At 43.9% G+C, this 26111-nt stretch overlaps 1 protein-coding gene across 7 annotated transcripts in view; it reads left to right on the forward strand.

Annotated features, from left to right (window-relative positions):
* ST6GAL2 (ST6 beta-galactoside alpha-2,6-sialyltransferase 2) overlaps positions 1-26111 on the forward strand; it is a 76741-nt gene that overhangs the window by 38438 nt on the left and 12192 nt on the right. For 6 of the 7 annotated variants that reach the window (XM_045771617.2, XM_045771616.2, XM_045771610.2 and 3 more), the window contains 4 exons: positions 731-1732; positions 11258-11355; positions 12764-12865; positions 15196-15370. In XM_045771617.2, coding sequence (XP_045627573.1) covers positions 787-1732; positions 11258-11355; positions 12764-12865; positions 15196-15370 — 1321 coding nt within the window. In that variant the 5' untranslated portion in view covers positions 731-786. Of the gene's footprint in view, positions 1-730; positions 1733-11257; positions 11356-12763; positions 12866-15195; positions 15408-26111 lie in introns of all 7 variants that reach the window. The other variant, XM_045771618.2, reaches the window with a different exon arrangement.

Below are 26111 nucleotides of genomic sequence, written 5' to 3' on the forward strand. Positions count from 1 at the left end.
GGCTCATCTAGAAACAACAAGCTCTCTCATCATCTCCTCCCTTATTTGAAATGTTAACATACTTCCCTCCTATTCCATCAGAGACTCATGATGGGGATGAAGTAGGAGGGCATTTATTTGAGTGCATTTTTGAAGTCCACAGGCACTCTGGTATAACATTGGCCCACAGCCACAGGGTCTGAAGCATTGCTTATTCGGGACCATAGGTGGACTTCCGGTATGTTTCAGGCAGCTTCTAGGGCCTGGGGGAGACCATGAAGAATCTGATATGGTTGTCACCCCTTAGAAACTGAGCTTTTAGTGTTCTGATAAAGCAGGGAAGAGAGGACCGACTCTACGTCTTCATTCAGCTGCTTTGGTTTACCAAATGCAATCCCGTAAAGGCAGTTGCAGGGAGAGGTTGTTGGGATGGGCCCCAAGTAAGTTGCTGTCAGGGTGGGGAAGTGGCTATACCTCCAGAGGTGTTCCCAATATACAGCCGCTCCTCCACCTCTCTCCCAAGACTCTCAGTGGGACCTCTTGTCTTGCAGAGGTCGGGTCTGGGAAGCAGGGGGGCGAGGATGTGACACTTGAATTTAGTCAAAATTCCCAGAGGAGATCCTGGTTTCTGATACCCCTTTTAACTGTCCTGGGCAGAAACGCTGCTCAGGCCAGACTGTCCGCAGCGCCAGCGCCGCCGGAGCCGGTGTCTTCAGGTGGCTAACTAACTATAGACCTGGCTGTTTTTCAGGTTCATTCGGCCTCCCACCGCTTTAGGACACAAGGTGCTGACCCCAGACACCTGCCATGAAACCACACTTGAAGCAATGGAGACAAAGAATGCTTTGCGGGATATTCGCCTGGGGGCTCCTCTTCGTGGTGATTTTCGTTTACTTCACCGACAGCAACCCAGCCGAACCTGCGCCCAGCTCCTTCTCCTTCCTGGAGACCAGGAGGCTCCTGCCCATGCAGGGGAAGCAGAGGGCCATCATGGGTGCCATGCAGGAGCCCTCCTTGCCCGAGAGTGCGGGTGCACACAAGGGGCTGCTGGACGGACGCCCGTCGGGCCCCTTCCAGAAGGGGCCCGGCGACCTGCCACAGTGGGCTCAGGTGCGGGACGGGTTTGAAAATGATGAAGAGTTCTTTTCATCCCAGATCGGGAGAAAATCGCAAAGTGCTTTCTACCCGGAGGACGACGACTACTTTTTTGCCGCCGGTCAGCCAGGGTTGCACAGCCACACTCAGGGCACGCCGGGGGCCCCCTCCCCCGGGGACCAAGGCCGGCGGGACGGGGCTGCCCTGGCCCACCAGGCGCCTAGAAGGCGGGCGAGGAAGAGGCAGAGGAAACACGGAGGGAGCCTGGTCCTGGAGGACGGCGACGACGGGGACAGGCTGTACTCGTCCATGTCCAGGGCCTTCCTGCACCGGCTCTGGAAGGGAAACGTGTCGTCCAAGATGCTCAACCCGCGGCTGCAGAAGGCCATGCAGGACTACCTGAGCGCCAACAAGCACGGCGTGCGCTTCCGCGGCCGGCGGGTGGCCGGGCTGAGCCGCACCGAGCTGCTGTGCGCGCTGCGGAGCCGGGTGCGGGTTCGCACGCTGGACGGCAAGGAGGCGCCCTTCTCGGCGCTCGGCTGGCAGAAGCTGGTCCCCGCCGTGCCGCTGAGCCAGCTGCACCCGCGCGGCCTCCGGAGCTGCGCCGTGGTCATGTCGGCCGGCGCCATCCTCAACTCCTCCCTGGGCGAGGAGATAGGTGGGTCCCGCCTCCGTGCGCCCGTGGGCTGGCTCTTCGCATCTCGCCTGCTGGCTGCAGCGCGGGCTCGGCGCCCGAGGTGTCCGACGCCAGACGGAGAGTGTCCGGTGTTTCTCCCTTGCTGGGGCAGAGTGGGCCTGTTGGAGGTGCCAGCAGAGGTCTTTTGGGGGGCGATTTTAGAGCAGAGGTGTCCCCCGCAAGGTGGTGTCAGGGAAGTGGGAAGCCGGCGCCCTGCCCCTTGCAGCCGCTCGGAATTCGTCTCCTGCAGAACCTATGTTCTACATGGACAGGCTCCCAGCCTCGCCCACAGAGGCCTGATGAACCCGTACGTGGTAGAATCATGGGAGACGAGCGACAGGACCAGAGAGGAAAGCGGAACTCCCACGGGGCAGTGACAGTTAGGGGTGTCACCTCCAAAAAGAAGTAGAAATGATGGTAATTTTAATTAACCCAGGGACTAAATGGATGTCTTGGGCTCAGAGGAGAGCCCTTCCGGTCGGAACTAGGAGTTCTGACCTCACAGCGGTTGGCACACATCCAGCCTTTGGGTGATGGCCAGTGCACCTAGCAGGGCCCTTCTCCAAGGGGTAAGTCACACGACCACACCTCCGCGGGCAATCTTTCCCTCTGAACTGTGCCTTCAAAGCCATGTCAGGAGCCCAGGAGCACGTCTGGGTCACAGTTCCTGTATTAGACCTTACCAGAGAAAGAGACGGATGGAATGTAGAGAGAGAAAGGGATTTATTTTAAGGACTTGCTCCTGCAAGTGTGAGGACTGGCAAGTCCAAGATTTGTAGGGCAGGCTGCAAACTCAGATAAGGGCTGAGATTGCCGTCTGGAGCCTGAAGTCTGTAGGGAAGGCCAGCAGGTGGGAAATTGAGGCAGGGTTTCTTTGTTGCATCTGGAAGCAGAATTCCTTCTTCCTCAGGAAACCTGAGTCTTTGCTGTAAGGCCTTAGACTGCCGTCTGTGCCCAGGCTCATTCCATTGCCACACCAGCGAGGGAGCAGTTTGACCCTTCGGACTCACGCTCTCATTTAATAAACATGTGTTTAGTCCCTACCGTGTGCAGGCTTCTGTACCAGGTGCAAGACAAAAAATGTGAATCAGACACAGCCTTCGCCTCAAGCCCCAGTGTAAAACAACTATGTCTACTACACTCTCACAGTAGACGGTGTAGTTAGAGCTCAGAACTTGCCTGAAGTGACAGTCAAGGGGGATGGCCTACTTGTCAGAAAGGAATAACCAGTGGTTCTTGAGTCCATTAGTGTTCTTCTTGCTGAGGAACAGCTGATACGCCAGAGCCGTCTTGAAATGGGGTGATGCCATTGTAATCAGGCTCCACAACCCAGACCTCCTCTCAGACATTCTCGGGAATGAAGCTGAACGTGAAATTTTTAAAAAGTTAAAAAAAAAAAAAAAAAAAGTAGGCACGAGTACGGGCTTGAGGTCTAGGGTCCCAGTGTCCCTGTGCTGACATTACAGCCAGCTCATAATAACAGTGTCCACGCATCACATGCCGCCAAAGCTGGAGCAGAGCAGTCTGCAATTGATTAGGGAAGAGCAGTAGTTTAAAGCTCCCTGGGGTGAAGTTCTTCCCCGTTCCCGAGGACCATTATTAATAATGTAAGAAGGAATTTAAGTATTATGCTTTAAAGCAGGCGGTAACTTGCTTCTGGTTTTGTTTTGCTTTATTTTAAACACCTCTGCATAGTAGTTGCATATTTGGATTGCTCTTGTGTGTCAGAGATTTCTCTTGCTCTTTATTCTGGCATAAATATCCCTAACCAGGGTCTTGAAAACTTGAGTCAGAATTTGGAAGAGAGCGTGAAAGACACCAGGAATTTACACATCCCGGGGAACAGGAAATGTCACTTCTATCTTTGTTAGTTTCTAACATCCAAATTTAATTTCTATTGTCTGCACTTACGTGAAGCTTTATGATTAGAATTATAGACTCATAATTGAAGAACACACTCAGAAATTTTAAGAAATTCTCTTTATTGTTTTGCCTAGGTTCCTTTGAATCCAATTTTGTACTACCATTTTAAGAATATGTAATCAGGGTGAGGTGGCTCAGTTGGTTAAGCAGTCAACTCTTGATTTCAGCTCAGGTCATTATCTCAGGGTCCTGGGATCTAGCCCCACTCCGGCTCCCTGCTTAATGGGGAGTAGGCTTCAGGATTCTCTCTTTCTCCCTCTGCCCTTCCCCCACTCATGTGCATGCTCTCTCTAAAATAAAGATTTTTTTAAAAAAAAGAATACATATTCAGAGCATAGTTCAATGTGTAAAAACAAAAAGTCTTTTTTATAAGCTAGTGTGTCTCTTAGTCTCAGCACTTGTGCCTGCCAGGTGCTGACATTAATTCCTTCCTACTCCCCTGACATATATGTGCTTATTAACACAGAGTTGTTAATGGCTCTCCTGATAAAAACAAATTCATGCATCAGGTTCCTTCAGGCAACTTGGAATATTGGGGTGTGCTCTGCTAGTTAGCTGAAATCCTCGTGGCCCCTAGATCTCTACTTGTGAAATTAGCTAAGTGAAGATCAAAGGACTTAAAAAGGTCATGGTCTCATGAAAATCTGAGGAAGAAGCTGGGGAAGTACCCGAGGCTAGCTCCATGTCAGCCCTGCCAGGAGGCCCCTCCAGGCTGTATTGTTCATAGATACTCCGCCATTCAGGGTGGTCTCTGAGAGGGAGACCAGGTTGTGCCTCAGGTTTGCTTCTGGGCTGCCCTCTAGCTCCCCCTGCTGGTTGCTCCGCGAGCAGTGCAGGCCTGTTTCCCTGCTCTGTTAGGCTTGAGTCACACCGTGTAATTGTTTTTCAGAATGCTGCAGCAGTTGTAAACACCTCCACTTTGAATATGCTATTGAAAAGCAAACTGAACTGTTTTGGAAACATGGAACAATCTTTCCTAGAACTGAGAGATGCTTTTCTTTTCAGCCATACATATAAACAATAATAATTGGGTAGTGAGATCAGCTATCAGCAGTCCTGGGCAAACACACGACAGAGGAGAAATGTCTAACAGTAGTGGCCTTTGTGTGGGAAATTAGGATCCGTGTGCTTGAAACTCAAATTCTGGGAAGTGTGTGAGAGGAATGGGAGGGTGGGAGGGCTGTGTGTAGGAAGCAGGGCATATAGTGCTTGGTGATAAGAGCTTGGGGTTTGGCATATACTGATACCTTAAAAAGTGAGAATGCAGATCATTTAGCCATTTAACAGGCATCGATTATTTATCCATCCCCAAATCACCGAGGCCTGATACAATGTTAGGCACTAGTGACACAAAGATGAATCAGGCACAGAGCTAGACTTCAAATCCTCCGCAGTCTAGTGGGGGAGACTGACTGTAACAGGCAATTCCAGTCCCACGGTTAGAAGGACAGAGAGATATGCAGGCTGACAGGGAAGAAAAGACAACAGAACCCTTACCCACCACAAGGGCTGACGGCCGGTACGGAGAGCAGGTTAGCAAGGACTGCCCAGAAGACGGAAATCCAGGCCAAAGGGCAGGGTAACAAGGAGGTGAGACAGCACAAGGAGTGGTGGGGGTGGTGGGGGTACAGGGAAGGGCACAGGGATAGGGGAGAAGAGCGGGGTTATGAGAGCTGCAGGGAGCACCAGGGGCCGGGAGTGGGGAGAGACCTAAGCTGATAAGCAGGCAGGCGGGCAGCTCACGATGTTCTCACACATCATTCTCCAGAAATTAGACTCCACGTAATAATTGTAATAAAACGTGCCACTTACAGGGCATCTGCTGCAGCAAGGTCCTGTTCTAAATGCTCTTGTGTTCACTGCTGCAAGCCAAGGGTACAATGATTCCTGTTTTATGGAGGCTCTAAAGGCACAGGGAGTGGAGCCTGGACTCCATTAAACCCCACTCTCCCTCTCCAGAAACTCCAACTCTGACCCCCTGGTGCAGAGAGAGGCATTGCGATCTTTGAAGCAGGGAAGTGATGGGTCAGCTTTTCATTTGAGAGAGAGCGTTCCAGAGCCTGGATCTGAGGGCACAAAGGAAGTCAGTCACATTGCAGCCATCCCAGGGAGAAGTGAGACAGGCCAGGGCGGCTGAGTCTCTAGAGGGATGAATCATCTTTGGCAGGCCCTTCCCTAAAGACTGGAGGCTTTTGCTCCCTTGCCGGTTCCGATTTTGTGTTCTGGAGGAGTGCTGGAAAGGAGGAGGGAATGTGGGGGCCCAGTGCTCAAGGCAGGGCAGCGACTTAGTGCTCGTGCCCCTCCCAGCTGGCTGCTCCTTAAAGGGTATTTTTAATCTTCCTTCAGTGAATGCATGTGGCCGGCTTGGTCCTCAAGGTCAACACAGAATGGCTCTACCCTGGAAATGCCTTCTCCAGAAATGAGGCTTTACTTTATTCCCCACATGCTTGCTGTCTGATCCGTTCCTCCTTTTGTAAATATGAATGGACAGCTTAGTTTCTCAGGTGCATTATCAAGGAGATGCACGGCCAGGCAGACATTTACAAACCATGTCTGTAGGATAGACACGCTGGGCTTGTCCTCCTCCACCTGCTCCCCCCTCCCATCCTGATCCTACTGGCAGCTCTAAGGAGGTTCACTCCCCACTCATAGCAGCCTCCCTCTGTCTCTACCTCCCCTCCTCCTCCCTGCAAATAGACCTTTTAACTCTTTAGAGTCCCACCACCTCCAAAGGAGTTAAGCCAGATTCTGCTTCTGTGCCCTGTGCCCTGTGCAGTTGCTGGAAGGCTTGACACACACTTCAGTGTAGAAGACTGGCATTTCAAAGCTGCGACATTTTCAGGGGCGATACAGTTGATTTGGATTTTCTACCTAATTAATCTGAAATGCACCCACTGCCTGGAGCCTTGGCTTGTTCACCTTTGCTTTAGACAGAGGCCGTGTCCAAGGGCAGCATGGTTTAGCGGGAGGACTCCGGTTCAGGCGTGTTGGCCTCACGCTTCTGGACCTCATATTGTCCTGATTATCTCAGTCCCTGAAGGTCACCTCACTGTCTGGAGCATCTCGTCAGATTGCCTCAGGAGAAGGTTGCCCCAGATCAGCAGTTCACATGATGTGTGTGGTTCACATGTGGGGTCCCCAAGGCCCTTTCAGGGGCTCATGAGGTGAAAACTGTTTCTTACAATAATGCGCAGGGGTCTTTTGAACTTTTGGACATTTACAGTGGTGATGCAGAGGCAGAGGTAGGTAAAACTGCTAGTTAGTGCAAATTAAGGCAGTCGTACCCAGCAGTGCTAGTTGTGCTGGGTTTTGCAGCCAAGCTCAGCGGAGAGAGAATAGAGTGCCAGTTTCACTTACGGATGTCCTTGATGAAGCAGGAAAAAATGAAAGAAATGTTGGGTTTATTAAATATCAATCTTTGACTGCATATGTTTTTAAGACAAAGTGGGCAATAAAGTGAAAACACACTTCTGCATACCAGGGCACAATGGAAGAGCCCCTGTGTGGTTTGAGTCGTGAGCAACAGTGGCCACTTGCATCATGGAACAGAATTTTTACTTGAAACAAGTGACTGATAGACATACTTTATTCAGACCTGGATATTTGGTAGATAGTTTCTCAAAAAGGAATTGAGTGAGCCTGTCACTTTTAGGAAAATAGCTGACAGTATTTTTTGCCTGATAAAATTCAAGCTTTCGACCATGAACTTGGAACAGAACCCAAGTTCGTCTGCCCAACATGCAGCAAAGCTGGTCACTGAGACATCAGGTGTGGAGCAGGGGAAGGGTTTATTTACTCAGCCAAACCAGGAGACGAGAGGACAAGCCTCAAATCTGCTTCCCCGAAGGGAGAGAGAATGAGATTTTTATAATCACAGGGGTTGAAATTGCATGTATGTTGATGAAAAGGGCAGGGAAACTTATGACAGCTCATGAGGAAAGATGGAACATGTGCATTGAGCAAACATATATGAAACATACATCCCGTGTTCACTCTGGGTGGAGACTTAACATCAGAACGAGGCAGCGTTCAGCCCCTGATGTCAGGAGGTTATCTTCAGACAAGGAGAAGGGGCTATGGGTTTGTTCCAAGAGCCATTTTAAACTGGATGGGGTCTTGGGCCTGTTATCTTGAGTAAGGAATGTGGGGCCTTGTCTGTTTGTAGGTGGAACCATAGCAGTTGACCTTGAGTCCAGGCTTCTGCAGACACAGCCAGTGGTCTTGTCAGTGGGGTCTGGAAAGACACAATAGCTGAATAGGGGGAAAAACAAGCTTTAAACTCTCTGCTAGTTTCAATCTCATCAATCCTAGGACACATGGTTTCAAACTTGGAAAGGTTTCCCTTCCCATGCTTAAAACTGATGAGATGCATGGTAATTTAACTGATGTGATTTTGGGGGACAATTTATAATGAAATGCATCAATATTTGGAAGAGCTGCATAACTGATTGAATTGATAGCTCCAAGTGATCATTGTGCAATGCTACAAAATCGTGCCTGGGTGGATACTCCATTTTAAGAGCAAGATGAAATATTTGGATGGATTTCAATGGAACAGAGCATGGAAAGTTCATTTATATTGTTTCACATTCCATATTACAAAAGTTTCCTTTTTTTTTCTTTTTTTAAGAACTTTAAGCACTTGTCAAGTTTTGATGAAATATCAAAGAAGAATATTCCCAGTAATCTGGAAAGACTCTAAGTACTTCTTACATTTTCAACAATATATCAGACTCTTGACATAATTCAACTAAATCAATATATTGCAGCAGATAGAATTCAGAAGCAGATAAGAAAAACCAACTGTCTTCTGAGAAGCCAGGCATTAGAGAGATTTGCAAACATTTAAACCAGTGCCAGTCTTCTCACTATTTTTTGAAAATATGGTTATTTTCATAAAAATATTTTGTTTTAAAATAAACATCTTTTAATTTTGTTCTCTAAGGTGGCATACATTGAAAAATATAATCCAATTAGCAAAAGAACTTTGGGTTTTTGATAATTTTCAGGAGTGTAAAAGTGTTCTAAGACCCAAAAGTGAGAACCACTGCTTTGGGTAATCTAATTTTTCTAGCTCAAACAGCATTTGAATTTTTATGACAAAGTACTAGTCAATAAGAATAAATAATAAAACAATTCATTACCAAAAATGTGCGAACAGGTGTTTATATTGTAAAGAAAATAGAAAGTATTCATGTTTTTTTTGGCATCATTTATGCGACAGCCTGGATCACCTAGAATGCAAAGATTGGCAAACCTCTTTTCCTTTTTTTTTAGGAGCCAAATAGTAAATATTTTAGGCTTTGTGAGTCATGGAGTCACGGCCACAACTCCCTTCTGCCATTGCAGACAATAGATAAACAAATGAGCGTGTCTGTGTCGTGGTACAGCTTTATTTACTAAAACGGGTGGCAGGTCACAGTCGCTGACCCCCGGGACATTTCCCCTAAAAGAACACTGTAGAATTTTTTTTTTATATTTTACTTATTTATTTGACAGAGAGAGGGAGAGAGAGCTCAAGCAGAGGGAGCAGCAGGCAGAAGGAGAGGGCAGGCTCCCCGGTAAGCAGGGAGCCCACCTCGGGACTCGATCCCAGGACCCCAGGATCACGACCTGAGCCGAAGGCAGATGTTTAACTGACTGAGCCACCCAGGCGCCCCAACACTGTAGAATTTTTAAATGACATTGCCAGGAATCCTTTATGCATTCTTTGTGTTCTGTTTAATCTCGATGCTCGAAACTGGAATACAAATTCTTCTGAGCTTAGAGCTCAGAAACTCAAGAAAGGTACCTAACATAATATTGTTTTAATGGTGGCATGTGTACCGAGTGTCTGCTACTTAGGGAATGGGAAGCCCTCTCCCAAGGAGACTACTCAGGAGGGGGTAGCAGGACTCAAGTCAAGAAGACGGGCCGCCTTAGGGACTTGCGCGGGGTGTGTGGTCACAGTAAACGCAGGGTACATCCACAGGTCTTCGGCAAATCAGAAATGCGTCATCTTACCTCTGTCTCGCATACACAAGCATTGCTGCTGCTCCAACCAAGTTAAACTTGAAATGTGTGGGGAATCTTTGACCCTAAAGATAGCCCATAGAAATTCCCTTATTGTTGATTAACTCTGGTTTCTGGACAGCACAGTAGCTGGCTCAGGAAATTTCCAGACATATGTATGCATATAGACTGCTTTGTGGGAAGGGAACATATCCCCATTCCCATGCCTTAATCAGGTGAGCCCGCTGTCCTCTACCTCTAGCTCTTTGCGTCCTTGTCGGCCTCCGGGATATGGGAGCTTGGTTTTCACCCAGGACCTCCGAGAACTTGAAAAAGTCTGTCAAGCTGAATGAAGAGAGACATAGATTTATGTTGTACTTGAGGCTCAGTGATCCCAGGTGTGCCCATACAGAATACAAAGTACTTTGGCAGCCGGTACCATTGATGGTGCTTCCCATCCTTTGGGGCTGCCGCAGGAAGGCATACCACTTCTGGGAACGCAGAATGCTCGCGATTGCTCTCTCGTGGGTCTTCTGGGCATCAGCAGCAGCCTGGGAAGCACAGAAATCGTGGCTGGGTTTTTTTGTTTTGTTTTGTTTTGTTTTTAAGTTTTCAGTTTTATTCCAGTATAGTTAACATACGATGTTATATAGGGCTGGGTTTTTGGGTTTTTTTTTTAAAGATTTTTATTTATTTATTCATGAAAGAGAGAGAGAGAGAGACAGAGGCAGAGGAAGAGGGACTCAATCCCAGGGCCCCGGGATCACGACCTGAGCCGAAGGCAGACACTTCACCGACTGAGCCACCCAGGCGCCGGAGGGCTGGTTTTCTTTTTAAGCACAAACCAGTACCCCAAGGTATAGAAGTTCCATTAAAGGCTGTGGCTCTTACTATGTGAGAGACGCCCTTGGTCTTGGCACAGGCAGCGGCCTTAGAGGCACTGTGAGAGCCTCCGCGCTTGGAGCACTAAGAAGCCACTCAAGCAGCCCCCGTCTGCAGCATCCTAACCTGCTCCCACAGATTCCATCTTTGAAATATTCTGGAATCTTTTGGAGAATGGCTGCATAAAGCATGTCACCTTTAAAGAATGTGAACACATAACAAGGATCTAAATATAGCTTAAGGGAGCCTGGGTGGCACAGCGGTTAAGCGTCTGCCTTCGGCTCAGGGTGTGATCCCGGCGTTATGGGATCGAGCCCCACATCAGGCTCCTCCGCTATGAGCCTGCTTCTTCCTCTCCCACTCCCCCTGCTTGTGTTCCCTCTCTCGCTGGCTGTGTCTATCTCTGTCAAATAAACAAATAAAATCTTTTAAAAAAGAAAAATAAATAAATAAATAAATAAATATAGCTTAAAATGTAGATGATATAGGACCACTTGTAATGGATTCATATGCTCCCGTGCTGGTTTGTCGCCTAGCCAGGATCCCATTCTATATAAACACTATGCTGAAAAATCTGTATATGCATATCTTAACTTTATTGGTTGTTTCTCATTAGCTTCAGGTCTGAAAATTTTGCTTTGATGCTTTTTCTAAATTATGTTGATTTGACAGCAAAAATATACAGTAAGTTTGTCACTTATGTGTCCTTAGATTCTCATGATGCAGTTTTGAGATTTAACTCTGCTCCTACACGCGGCTACGAGAAAGATGTTGGAAATAAAACCACTGTCCGCATCATTAATTCCCAGGTAAGACGGATGGTGTGTTCTCATGGATGTACATCTTATAGGTAAATAGTTTAACTGGATGAGTGAAGAGAAATTACCCAGTTATTCATGATCATGGTCTTGCTTATTTCTATGGGGCTTGTAATTAAAAAGAATTGAGAAAAAAATGCAAATAAATAGGAACTTAAGTGCGACATGTATAGGAAAAAATGAATAAGATTAAAAGGAAGAATCAGCGTAGATATGGAAATATGTGTGTATATCCATACACACGTGTATGTACATAATCATAGACTTAGCATGCTGCATTTTATGAACGGAGGAAAAGACAGTTACATTTACACAGTAGTGAGAAAGGCCAGCAATGAAGGGGAGAAAAGCAAAGGTTACAAAATCCACGGGTCAGTAGGGTGGCTTGCAAACTTTAGTCTGTCATTTGAAAAATTTTTTAAAAAAATGGATTGTTTCGTTAAAAATGAAAGTATTTCTCTTCCTGGTGTTCTTTGTAAGAATGTTTTCCAAGTTCAAAGCAAACTTATTCTCAAAACCACAGCAGTTTCTAGAGTTCCAAACTATAGAGAAAGAACATGAGGTGACAGATGATTTATGACAGGTTGCTTGCAGAAGGAAAGATTAGCTTTCTGCATGGTACCCTGAGCCGGGCAGCTTGCAGCAAGGAAGAAACAATCGCCATATTTCCTTACTTCGTAGATGCCATTGATTATAAGAGCCACCATTCATCTAATCACAGCTTCCCAGCTTTTCAGCCTATCAACCTCACCAAATTAAAATATGTGTCCCCTGTAAGATACACCCTGGCTTGAGAAATCTTCAAATGTGAAGAAAGAAAGTCTATCTCGAAAACTGAAAAATGGCCCCTGAAAACTGATGAAAACCGATACTTTTCTCCTTCCAAAACTGTAGTTAAAAAACAGGTGATTGGCAGGTGAGATCAAAGGAGGCTGCCAGGAACAGATAGGGCCACAGAGGGAGGAAGTCATGTGGGAGCTGTCCTCCATCCGCCAGCTGTCTGTGTCGGTTTGTCCTGAGGCTGACACTCAGGAGGGGCCTTCATAAGGTGGGTCATCCACAATCGCACTCCCGCTCCAATCACCTGTGAAGGTAACTGGAGAAGACATTGGGTGCTGCATCTTTCAGGGGCTGAGTTGATGTCACCAGCTGTGAGTACAGTGCTGGGGAAAATGTAGGAGCTGGTGGATTTTATTTTTAACCCTCATTTCCCCAGACATTTCTTTACCCATATTAACATGCGATGCTCTCCTCTCTCCATCCCCCAGAGGAAAAGACAAAGTCTGAACAACTTTTTTTTTCTTGCTCTGATTCATCTTTTAAATTTTCATCTTTTTTAAAGATATCATTTTGAAGAAACTAACAGTTGTTTTGAAATGACTTTTGTTTGTATTTGCAGATTCTGACCAACCCCAATCACCACTTCATTGACAGTTCGTTGTATAAAGATGTCATTTTAGTGGCCTGGGATCCTGCTCCTTATTCTGCAAATCTTAATCTGGTAAGTGTTTTCTTCAGGGTAAGTGTCCGTACCCTAACAGTCAGATAGTGCCTTTGACTGATTAATAATGGGAACCAGTTAGGGATTAAGCTTTCACAGAATGAAATCAATCACGGGTGCTACATGTATATTCATAGCATTTTGATACCCGGTTCCCAGAGCGTACGTGGTGAACATGACCGATCTAATGCAAAAGGGCTTTTGTTCTTGAGGATCTAAAAACAAAAACAAATTGCAGCGTTTAAGTGTTCAGACATTCCTAGTTACACTAGAGGTTGGCCGAGGTAAGCTTAGAATGCTTCCATTGTGATAGCGTTACTTCACCTTCCAAGTAGTTACAAGACCTTCTGAAATAAATTCGAAGCGCTTGCCAGGAGAATTTAAACTTTGTGAATCAGCAGCTCATTATTCTTTAAGTGGAACCTGTTACAGGCTTTCCTGGAGTGTGCCACTCTCTGGATTCTGCCTCTAAACCTTTTTTTACCTTACGTGGTATAGTGTAAACAAGATTATTACTAGCCATCAAAATATAAGCAAGTTACATTCATGGCATTCTGGCAAATCATTACCTGTCTAAAGGAGCAGCTAGTTACTTTTGGCAAAAACTTGGATGAAAAGCCAGAGCACTTGTTTTTTAAAGAGGGCTGGGAAAGCTGTATGACAGGTTAGCTTCATGAAAGATGCTGTCAGCTGTGGCAAAGAGCATCTTTCGACTTGTTCTGCCATGACCTATGACCTATGAGAATGCATCCTTCTTAAAACGAAAGTGGGGGAATAGGTCTTGGCTCCACCAAGAGGTAACTTTCTAAGAGAGCAGCTGTCCAAGGTCAAATGGGTCCCTCTGGGGGTGTTCAGTCACTGTTCATCTTGAGACCAAGGCTGGACATTTACCTAGCACGATTGCTAACTCATTCTTAACTAGGAGTATGAACCAGAATCACCTGGAGAGTATTTTCCAGGTGTATCTGTCAGAGCCCCATTTCCAGACGTGTAGCCTGCAGCCTGAGTGTATATTTTTTGAGAACGCTCTCCAGCTGATTCTCACAGGTACGGCCTACCGAGATTCAAGCATGAAATGCATGTTGGAATTCTTCAGTTTCCTTCCCAGCCTAAAGTTCTCTGGCTTTAAGTTCTGACCGATTTCTTGCTGTTTGTGGACAGACTGAGAGCTCTAGCTGTTGGACCTTGTTTCTTCCTCCTTTGGAAGCAGTCAAGCCCAGGGCACAGAGCTGTCCAAACCAACAGACATGGGCATAACAGTGCCAAATTCCAGGCGACAGGGCTGCTTTCTCTATGGCCTGTGCTCTGGAGGAGGAGGGGGTGAGGAAACTGAGGCCCATACTCCTCTTGCCTCCTTCCTGCTGCCTCCTGGTTTGGGGGCCAAGTTTACTAAAGATGATTGGGCCTCGTCCTTCTCAAAATTGTTAAAACCACAGAATTCATTCAACCAGGGAATATTACTTGGGATCTTAATATATGCCTACTATCTCCCCAAGGCGTCTGTTCGAAGGGATAATAGGGCCCTCAGAGCCTTATGAGCTAAGTCTCTCCCCCACATACCTCCAAATCCCATTTCATAATGGCACCTGAGACATTCTAAAGACATTTAAAAAATAATCAACCTTATTGTGCATTTTTTCATATGATAACATATGTATAATCCATCGAACTATACATTTTGATGAGTATTGGCAAATGTATATAGTCATGCATCCACCACCACAGTGAAGAAATGGAATATTTTCATCACTCCAAAGTGTTCCTGGTGCCCCACCTGTCAGTCTTCCCGACCCCACCCCAGACCTAGACAATAACTTGTATGCTTTCTGTCACCGTACGTTAGATACGGAAAGTATGTTTTTGAATTACACTGATTGAGCCCAGGGTTCAGCAAACTACAGCTGTCAGCCAAATGTGGCCCTGTTTTGTAAATAAAGTTTTATTGGAACTCAGTAACACCCATTCGTGCTCTATCTGCTGTGGCTTTGTCAGTACAATGGAAGAACTGACTAGTTGAAGAAGACCGTGTGGCTCACCACGCCTGAAGTGTTTATTGTTGGGGCTCTTACAGAAGAGTCCGGCACCACCGCCCTGCCTCATTTCCCGTATTTCACTAAAGAACAAAGCAGCCGTCCTCCAGGGCTGGAACCCTGTCTCTCAGTGTTCTGGGTCCGTCACCCAGTGAGGCGGAGCCTAAGACGTGACGCCCCCCACTCCCCCTCCTGTTCCCTCAGCGTGGAAGTAGCACCACCCCCACCTGGGGGCTGCCCTGCCTCCTTTTCGCAGTGTGGTGCTCTGTACCTGATTGTGTTGATTTTTTTTTTTCTTAGTGGTACAAGAAGCCAGATTACAACCTGTTCATTCCATATGTTCAGCACCGTCAGAGAAACCCAAATCAGCCATTTTACATTCTTCATCCAAAATTTATATGGCAGCTTTGGGACATTATCCAGGAGAACACCAAGGAGAAGATTCAGCCCAACCCGCCATCTTCCGGCTTCATTGGTAGGTGCGGATAAGAACGGATGATGAGGCTTACTTGGTATGTATAAATGTACAATTATGTTTTTTAATCGGAGCAATTAGAAGGTGGTTTTAGAGGCAGCACCTCCGAAGATAGCTGAACATACTAGAAATACTCCGCTCTGATTATCTATTGGTACAAAACAAAGTACCCCCCAAATTTCAAGGTGTAAAGCAAGAACTATTTTCTTTTCTGTCATGATTTTGTGGGTCAGAATGGGCTTGGCTGGGTGATTCTTCTGTTCCACAGGCATCTTGGGCCTCGTAAATTGACGCTCTGGTCTCCCAGCAAGCTTCTAAAGGCTGAGGCCTAGAGGCCTGCACAGTGTCACTTGCACTGTATTCTGTGGGTCAGAGTAGTCAAGGCCCCAGAGGATTCAAGGGGAGGACACATAGATCCCACCTAGGTCACTAGGGCCCACCGTCCACTCACCCATTCACATTGTTCACATGATGCCAGATTGAGGAGCTGAATTTTTGACCGTATGGTGGTGTCATGCACTGCAAGAGAGTAGGTGCAGGCTTTGATAGGAATAATTCTAGAACCTTCTACAGCTCTTGCTACCAGAGTGCACTAGCTCTGATCTAAAAAACAGATTGTTTTGTCTAACAAGATCATCATACTTGGCTTATTATATATACTTTTTGCAGCCAGGCTTTGATCTTCAAAATCTGTGGTCTTACCCCATTTCCTTACCTGTGTTTCAGCTAAGCATCACACTATCTCTTTGATTTTACCCAAGTAGGGTGATATTAAGGAATATCTTCGATCCCCTTGGCAATATGAAAGCTGTAATAGAACCGAAGGATATTAGTTTTGTCCACAAAAAATTGTGACGTTCTCCACCCTAATTTCAATGAATTTACAACCCTGCATCTTAATTTGGGCTGCATAGTGGGTCCCTGTGAATAAAGGAGAGATTTATGGAGATAGGAGAGGTTTGGTTATGGATACAGGACCTTCAGGTCCTCTGAATTGAGCCTTGTGGATTTTGGAGGGAGTTTCTGGTATTACAATAATGTGAAATCTTTTACATAGAATTCAAGACAGAATTTACAATATGACCCTGCAGATTATTTTCCTTAGGCATAGCTAAGCCCCCTTTTAAAGTCATGCCTTTGACACTCTATTTCCAAATCTCTTCTGAAATGCTAGGTACTTTGTCTTTTGTGCAATTTCATGGGATCCTGTTGATTTAGGAAAGAAAGTATAATCTAGTTTGTCAGCAAAGGTTAAGTAGAATAGAATAATGCTTTGACAACATAATAGGATGTGGCAGAAGTTTAATAAAATCTTTTTCGTATTGTTGCCTTCTCATGAACTTATGGGGCTACCACTTTCTTGGAGCAAAATTTTAGCACACAGTGGGGGCTGCCAGATACACTCACCGCGATGTAGTTTGAAAGATTCAAGTTAGATCTCATAGCTGGAGAGAAACATTTTCCCATGTGTTTTTGTTGGAAGGAATCCTGCCACATATGGCTAACTTCCTTTCATAGCTATTTACTGAGAATTTGGAGTTTTCAGAGGTTGACGCTTGCCTTTGAGGCTACTTTTCCATGAAGAAGGGGAAATGCGGTTTGATGGCATCGCAGGAGTGCTGACTGGGTCGGACAGGTGAAGCGTGAATTGTTCTCTGCCATTTACTACCGTTTTGATCATGGGCAAGTCACTTACTCCTGTGAGCTTCTCTGCTCTTAGGGGAAATGAGAATGATAAAATCTTCCTAAAGATGAGTTGGTACACCGTTTACAATGATTACTGTTTTCTACCGCTGTCCTGCCCAGAGTGGAAGCTCTCAGCCACATGTGGTATTTAAATTTAACTGAATTAGGATTAAATAAGAGGAAAGCTTCACTTCCTCTAGCTCTGGCTTCCTTTCAAGTTCTTAGTTGCCACGTGCTCTGGTGACTGCTGTCCGAGGGAGAACATCGCCATCAGCACACGAAGTTGTATAGGACGGCGCTGTGAAGTTCTGCTAATCACAGAAGAATGAGAAAGAGCAAGCGGGTAATTATGGAAGTCTTAGGTTCCCACTGGGCGGGCTGTGCTCTGTGACTGAGGATACCGATGTCGCAGAAGACACGGCCTGCCATCATCACATTCGTTTGCTGCTCTCATGCCCGGCCAGATTTCAGCGTGAGCCCTCACGAAGGTGGGCAGGAGAGGCAGCCCGTGTGAGCTGTGCCCAACAGAGCACCATTCGCCCTCTGAAGACCCTGCCGATGTTGCAATTTGCCTGCCTCCTCTTTGATCTTGCTCAGAAGTATGCTGAGAGCCAGAGTCTGTTTTATAACTTCTCTGATGTTCCTAAGTATTGGTAAAATGATGTCACTCACATCTCAAACTTTCTGCCATAAGAATTTCTAAAAATCAAGTTATTTTCTGTTACCAAAAAGTGTTCTCTAGGGACACCCAAGTGGCTCAGTCGGTTAAGCATTTGATTCTTGATCTCAGCTCAGGTCTCAATCTCAGGGTCGTGAGTTCAAACCCCATGTTGGGCTCCAGAGCCTACATTAAAGAAAAAAAAATGTTCTCCTAATACCCCTTCGTGTCCAAGGTCACTTTGAAGAAAACTATTGATGTCTTATCTCACCACCTTATCATTTCCAGATGCTAACCTCTCCTATCCCTTACTGAACAGAAGAACCCATCATAGAGCTGGTCAGTGAGGTCAGGATGTTTCTGGGTGCACAGTGGAGGGTTCTGTGCAAGCGTAGGGGTCAGCGGGACGTTCTCTATCAGAGAAGAGCAATTTTGTGATATCCTGCTTTCCTCATTAGCACAGGTAAAGTAAGATGAGTCCTTGTACTTTACTGATGTGCTCATCAGTATAGGAAAATAGTCTCACATTTAATTTCTTCTACTTCTAACCCCACTGCACAGATTTTCCTTGTATATGTTTATGAATCTGCATGTGTAAAATAGAGGGACTCTAAAAGTTGACTGTTTTGAACACACAAGACATTTCTTTCTTTCAAAATTTATAGCCAATGGCTGTTAGATTCCCAGGGGAACACACCTTCAACCCCTTAAATGTGTTGTTCTTGGTTGCTTTTCAGAGGCCTGTTCCTAGGGCCTCAGTTCATCATAATGGAGGAAGGTGGGGCAGATGGAAGGGAAAAGCCACTAGGTGGCTATTAATTAAGCACGTCCATGTAGCGGTAACTTGGCTGGGCCCAGGGGTAGCGGGAAGGAAACCAGGCAAAGGTCCTGCTCACCACAAACTCACGGTACGATGGGTGACCCACATTACGTAGGTGTGTGTTCCCTAAATAAAATAAAATCACCAACTGTGCAATGAAGGACAAGAACAGGCTGCATCGAGGGCTGGGTTTTGTCCATTGTGTTCATGCTCTTAGCCCAGCACATAGGAAGTACAAGACATAATTATTTGGAGAATCAATGAATGTTTTAGCTCAGTGGTTCTCAAGTTCAGCATGTGTCAGAATCACCCAGAGGTTTGTGTATTAGTTATCTAAGGCCATGAAGCAAATTACCCCAAAACTCACATCCTGGAAGGAATCAGCATTTATTATTTTATACAGTGTCTGTAGTCAGTATTGTGGGAGCAGATTGGCTGGATGGCTCAGTGTGCTGTCTTTCATGAGGTTGCATTCCAGCTGTCTGGATGTAGGTTGGCTGATCATGGCTCACTCACAAGATGGCTGTTGGCCAGAGGCCTCAATTCCTCACTACAGGGACCTCTATAGGTGTACTTGGAAGTCCTCACAACATGGCAGCCAGCTTCCCTACAGCAAGTGATCCAAGAGAGAGAGCAAGGAGGAGGCCACAGTACTTTTTACGGTGTCATACACTATCACCGTGGCTACATTCTCTTTGTGACATCAGTCAGTCCCATTGTTGTGGGATGGAACTACCCAAAGAGGCGCACACCAGGCAGTGATCTTGGGTGCCATGTTGAAGCCTGTCTACCACACCTTTCTCAAACAAGACACCTGGGCCCACCCTAGAGTTTCTGAAGAGGTGGAGGGGGCAAGAATTTGCATTTCTAACAGGTTCTTAAGTGATGTTAATGCTGCTGGTCCTTGTTCCCTGGTTTGAGAACCACCCTTCTAGCGTTTTAGAATCTTAATGTTAGAAGGAACTTCAGAAATCTCGTCTTCAGATCCTGTATTGATAGACGTGCCATCAAGGTGATAAGCATTTGACTCAGCAGGAGAACACAGGATGTGACCCATACATTATTCTTTTTGTTTCTTTGAAGACATAGCTAAAAAATATACTCTTATCTTTACTGATGGACTTCTTTCATGTTTGAAACCTTGTGAAATGTCATATATAATAGCTGGCTGTAAATGTTCTTCTTAAAAATGGATTTTTGTTTGTTTGGTAGATTCTATCATCCCGGGACCCAGATTCTTTAGATATACTGATTGGGTATAAGTTTGGGCACCAATAAGCAAGGTCCCAACTCCCACTGATTGCAGGAAACCATCCTCAGTAATATTCATTCTAGAAGCATGACATCCTTTTTGGACCTTCCTTAGGAACCCCTAACCCTGAACCAGCCGTCTCCTTGGCGGCACATAGATCACGAGGGCTTGCCTGGTAGGTAGGAGCTATGGTGGGTATGTGTGTTTTCTGCGGGAGAAAAGAGAAGCAATAAATACATAGTCCTCCTCCCCTTATCCTCAGAGCCCCAGTGGATGCCTAAAACCTCAGATAATTACCAAACCCTATCTAGACTGTGTTTTTTCCTGTATATACATACTGATGAAGAAGTTTAATTCATAAATTAGGCACAGTAAGAGATGAATAACAATAACTGATAATAAAATAGAACAATTATAACAATGTATCACAAGAAAAGTTTTGTGAATACAGTCTATCAAACTGTTATTTTACTGTACTCACCTTTCTTATTGTGATGGTAAAATGCCCATGTGATGACGTGAGGGGAATGACGTGGGCACTGGGACTTGGTGGTAGGCCACTTACTGACCCTCTGATGATCATCTGCTTCCAGACTGCAGGTGGCCGTGGGTAACCGAACCTGCAGGATAAGGGGAGACTGTGTTGAAGGGAGGAAGAGCTGCTTCTGTCCCCTGCACCATTCTGAATGTTCCTAGAGTGGACTTGGAAGTATTTCTGCATCAGCATTGTCTTTGATCACAATACCCGAGTATACATTGTACTTTTTCCTGGGTTCTGTGGCATCTATGTATTATCAGCTCCTATGGGGAAGTGTTCTTATGGGCGAGATGTCCTACTAAGAACAGGTTTGGGCACAAATATTTAACTTGCGCCTAAATAAATTCTTCTTGTTTTATCTACAAATAACAAGGAACTGCCTATTCTGATTATAAAGAAAGAGCAATAAGTTGTAAGACTTGACGAACACATTGACCTAGCACTGAAGAAAACAAACTCTGAGAGCTTCTTCACTGAAACTCATTTTATTGCTGGAAAAACATCCCAGAAGTTTCTTTTTTTGTTTGTTTTTTTAAAGATTTATTTATTTTAGAGAGAGAGAGGGCAAGTAGAGGGAAGGACAGAGGGAGAGGGAGAGAGAGAATCTCAAACAGACTCCTCACTGAGAACGGAGCCTGAAATGTGGGGCTCGATCTTAGGACCCTGAGATCATGACCTGAACTGAAACGAAGAGGCAGACACTCTCAACTGACTGAGCCACACAGGCACCCCCAGAAATGTCTAATTCACATACATAAAGGACTTATCAAAGCTAATAATTTTAATATGCTTTCTTTATAATTAAACTAAATAAGAGAACGTATGTGAACAATTTTTATAATACTGAGACAATGTAAATACATTTTAAGATCAAGTGAATTAAACTCTATGCTCATTACAAGCTTTATTTAATAAGATACTTATTAAAGATTTAATATCTATGATAAATACCGAAGCTAGTACTCTCAAATTTCTAAATGAATATTTATAAACTGTTTTTTGCTTTTTTTAAATAACCTCTACCAAACAAAATATTTTGAAGAGTCACTGCTGAAGAGATGAATATTCACTGAAATTAAATGTGAAAACTAACTCAAAGTTGGACATTGATTAGTGATAATTATCTTTCAAAATATTTTAATATAACTGTGTAAATATATTCTGACTTTTGTTAACAAGATCATTATGTGAAAATCAGTGAAAACTTGACTTTTTAAGAAATCTCATTATTAACATATGTAAGTTTAAGGAGATTTAGAGATTATCCCAACGTAGATACTGGTCCAAAGCTTTCACCAAACCTTAGGGAAAAGACTGACTGTCTTGCTTTGTAAGATTTTTCTTTGTAACATTTCTGAAGAGTCTCCTTTCTGGGCCTTATACAAAGGGAAAAATAACATTATAACTAAATATTTAAACACTTTTTTAAAGCACCAAATAACCCCACCACCACCTCCAGTACTGCCGTCTGATTGTATTTTAGTCTATACTCTTCCAAATCTCAACCACAGAGTTCTGTTTTCTTAACATTGTTGTAATGAGGGGCGCCTGGGTGGCTCAGTCAGTTAAGCTTCTGACTCTGGCTCAGGTCATGATCTCAGGGTTGTGGGATCAAGGCTCCACACTCAACGGTGAATCTGCTTGAGATTCTCTCTCTCCTTCTCCCTCCGCTGGTGTGCACACTCTGTCTCTCTCAAACAAATAAATAAACCTTTGAAAAAAACCAACAACAACGTCGTCATAACGCATGCACGTCTCTCGGTATGGCACCGTGCAACAGGTGCACAATAAATGTTTGCTGAATGAGTGAAGGGATGAACAAATGAATGGGAAGTTGTGATTTATGCTGCTTTCTAGACTCTCACCTCTGATTCAGCTGGGCTCACATGTAGAAGGACGCCCACCCCCTCCCCTGTCACTATATGTGTGAGCTGTGTGCTGTGCTGAAGACCCTGGGCTCTACAGAGACCAAAACCAAACCTTGGTTTTCTACTAGTCAACTAAACATGTGATCTTGAGCGAGTTACTCCAAACCTCCAAGCCTCAGTTCTTTCAACGAGAAAACGAAGACCCCAGTAGTGCCTTTATGTTTAAATTATCATGTGTGAATTATCACGTGCTTAGCACAATAGCTAATGTTTACTGTTCACTGCTACCGTGATGTTTCTCATCTAAAACTTTATGCTCGGTCAAATAAGACCATATTCACAAATATAAAAATTCTATTCTTTCGTTAAGATACATAATCAAAAAAATTGACTTGCTCTTTTTGATATTATAGAGACCATATCAAATAGGAATCAAATAAGAATATCATAACTTATGTCTCTCTTTAGTTGTTGAGTATTTAGGTTGTTTCAGAGTATTTGATATTCTCAGACAATTATATTGATGAGTCATCATTATATCTATGTAAGAAAAATACCAGAGTTTATTCTGCACGTGAATACATAGACTTTTCTTCCTTTAAACCATTTCCTAAGATAGATTCCCAGGAGTATTAGTGCCGAGCAAAGGGTATATATGACATTTTGATGCCTATTGGTTAAATGTTGCCATACTGCTTTTTCTTTGACTTTCTAATCAGAGCCATCTTTGTCCTTACAGTTCGCAGAAAGAGGCACACTAGTAGAAACACTGGAAATGTGGTACATGTACCATCCTCTTCTAGAGAAGCAGTAAGGGGATTCTTGCACCTGGTGGAGTGCACGTGCATTTTTTAAATTAAAAGGAAGTAACATGGATCAAGGTAATTTCGATGATCCATAAGGACTTGTTTCTTTGGAACAACTTTCTCATGTAATTATGGGTTCCTTACCCTCAGCCCACTGGGGAGCTATTCGTGCACATGAGTAGCATTTCTCTCTTTCATCCCTAGTTGGATACTAGAGATTTATCTTGTTATTTGGTACTTTGAAGTCATTTTGACTGTACCTTAGCCTGACTGAGGATAAGGACTAATTTACTTGGAATCCCACAGCTTCCATTTCATTCTCATAAAGACAGATATTTTTATAGAAGGTCAGTGAACTCACCTGGGGTCATAAAGCATGGCTGGATTGGTTTGTCACTAACATACGGTAGGGCATCCAGCCAAGCCAGGAGGCACCAGCTTCACCATCCCTGTCTCACAGCCTGAGGACCAGCAGGCAGAGAGGCCTGGTAGCACAGGTCCCAACCAGCAGCACAGAGAGGAGACTCTCTGCTGAAATCTACAGTTGACCAATTGACATTATTTTCTATTGTAGAAACCGCCACTTTTTAAAAGGCAGCCACCACCGATTATATTATAACTAATATTTCTGGAATTCGTAAATGCAGACACTATAATTACAGGCCATTTAAATATGCACAAGAATAATAGGCTTAAAAACTAGTCACAACTTTTCCATTTTGTATTGCTTTTGGGGGTTCTAATTTTCCAATATATCACCCAAACTCAGATGTTTAGCACAAAATAATCAGCCACTTAACATTCATATTTAGGATTGTGTAGGATATGTCACAATTACACTGATTAGGAAAAACTTTTTGCATTTCCTTATGAATAGTGAACCCTGAATGTTATTACCATCAGATAATACAATATAAATCAGTGAAAAATTGGCCTTCAATTATTACCCTTGCATTATATGATTTTATTTAATGAGGGGATGCTTCTTAAACTATTACTATATTACCTCAGTTTAAATCTGCAAACCACCTTTTAATGGCAAATATTTTCTGAAATTCTCCCTTGAAGAGTTGCTTTTGCTTTTAAGTAATCCTGAGTATAGTTCTCATGACTTCCTATTTCATGATGAATTTATGGGGAAACCTGACAAAGCTGCTAGATTTCCATTAGACTGCCGTATTCCATACACTTAGGTTTTCTTCCACTCTACCACTCCTTAGGAAGTATGTTCTGCAGTGTTGTATTGGTCATTCTGAGAAATTCCTAATTTACCTTACATATGACTTATGTTCAAATGTTAACCGGAACGGATGTAAGCCAGTGTTTTGTCTGTCACTTGCATAGTGCTGTTTATATCCATAGCTTCTGTGCCATATGCTGAAAGGATATGTTCGTTAAGGAGAAAATTCTATCATTCTGAATGATTTTGGATGTTACTTTTAATATTTTGCCAGGTGAAAGCAAGATAATTTTAATCATGATTAAAGTCAAGGCTATAAATGATTATACTATACTAAATCTGAAAACACATCAAATACAAAGCTAGATGTGCAAAGTAGAGTTTTATAGGGGAAACCTCATTCACTCAGAATTTGTGATACTCTGCACATGGGTTGCAGTTTGTTTTTTATGCTGATCTTGGAGCAAATAAATAAGTGTATATGCTACTAGATGCTGAGTCATGTAATGTGACATTTTATTAAGACCAGTTGAAATGCTTTTTAATTGTTCTGATAATTACATTGCATTATACATATTTAAAGACATGTAATTTGGCAAATGAATGCTCCTTGAGTCATAATTTTCCGGAAAAATGTGCACCTCTTTTTTTCTTTAAATGAATCCCTAGTATGGACTCATTTGTAAAAACTGGCCAAAGAAACTGAATGTTAATTGAATTACATTTAAAGATTTTAAAAAGCTGGCGACATGCCCATCTGATCAGCTTAGAAAAATACATTAAAAAGTGTCTAAATACTAATTTGTCTATCTGAGAGTCTGGCTTCATTTTAAACGCAGGAGATTTTTTTTTAATTGATGTACAATGTTATATTAGTTTCAGGTGTAGAGCATGATGATTCGATATTTGTGTCTATTGCAAAATAATCACCACAGTAAGTTTAGTTAACATCTGTCACCAGGCCTGGTTTGCAGAATTTTCTCTCTTATGATGAGAACTTTTAGAAATTTGCTACTCTCTTAGTAACTTTCCAGTGTGTAATAGAGCGTTTTTAACTATAGTCTCGATGCTGTATATCCTATGACATAATTATTGTATAACTGGAAGTTTGTGCCGTTCTACCCCCTTCACCTGTTTTGCCCACCCTCCACCTCTGGCAGCCACCAGTCTCTTCTCTGTATCTATGAGGGTGTTTTCTGTTTCTTGTTTGTTTGGTTTTCTTTTATTCCACATATAAATGAGATCACGTGGCACTTGTCTTTCTCTGTCTGACTTATTTCACGTAGCATAATACCTTCGAGGTCTACTTTTCTTCACTTAGCAATGCCTTCAAGGACACTTCGGCTGTTTCCATATCTTGGCTATTGTAAATAATGCTGCAGTGAACATAGGGGTGCAGATATTTTTCCAGGCAGTTTCATTTTCTTTGGGTAAATACTGAGAAATGGAATCGCTGGATCATAAGGTAATTCTGTTTTTAGGCTTTGTGAAGAACTTCCACACTGTTCTCCACAATGGCCGCACCAGTTTACACTCCCACCAGCAGAGCACGAGGGTTTCTTTTCCTGCACATCGGGTGTGATGTAATATCTCATTGTGATTTTGATTTGCATTTCCCTGGTGATGAGTGATGTCGAACATCCTTTCATGTACCTCTTGGCCCTCTTGTATGTTTTCTTTAGAAAAATGTCTATTCAGTCTTCTGCCCATTTTTTATTTGGGTTGTTGGGGTTTTTCCCTATTAAGTTGTATGAGTTCTTTATATATTTTGGATATTAACTCCTTGTCAGGTATATGATTTACAAATATTTTCTCCTATTCAATAGGTTGTCTTTTCATTTTATTGATGGTTTCCTTTGCTTTGAAGAAGTTTTTTTTAAGTTTGATGTAGTCATACTTATTTCTTTTTGGTTTTGGTGTCAAATCCAAAAAA

This window comes from Ursus americanus, chromosome 7 (assembly GCF_024610735.1).
Source record: "Ursus americanus isolate L20-20 chromosome 7, mUrsAme1.1.p, whole genome shotgun sequence".
Taxonomy (NCBI): domain Eukaryota; kingdom Metazoa; phylum Chordata; class Mammalia; order Carnivora; family Ursidae; genus Ursus; species Ursus americanus.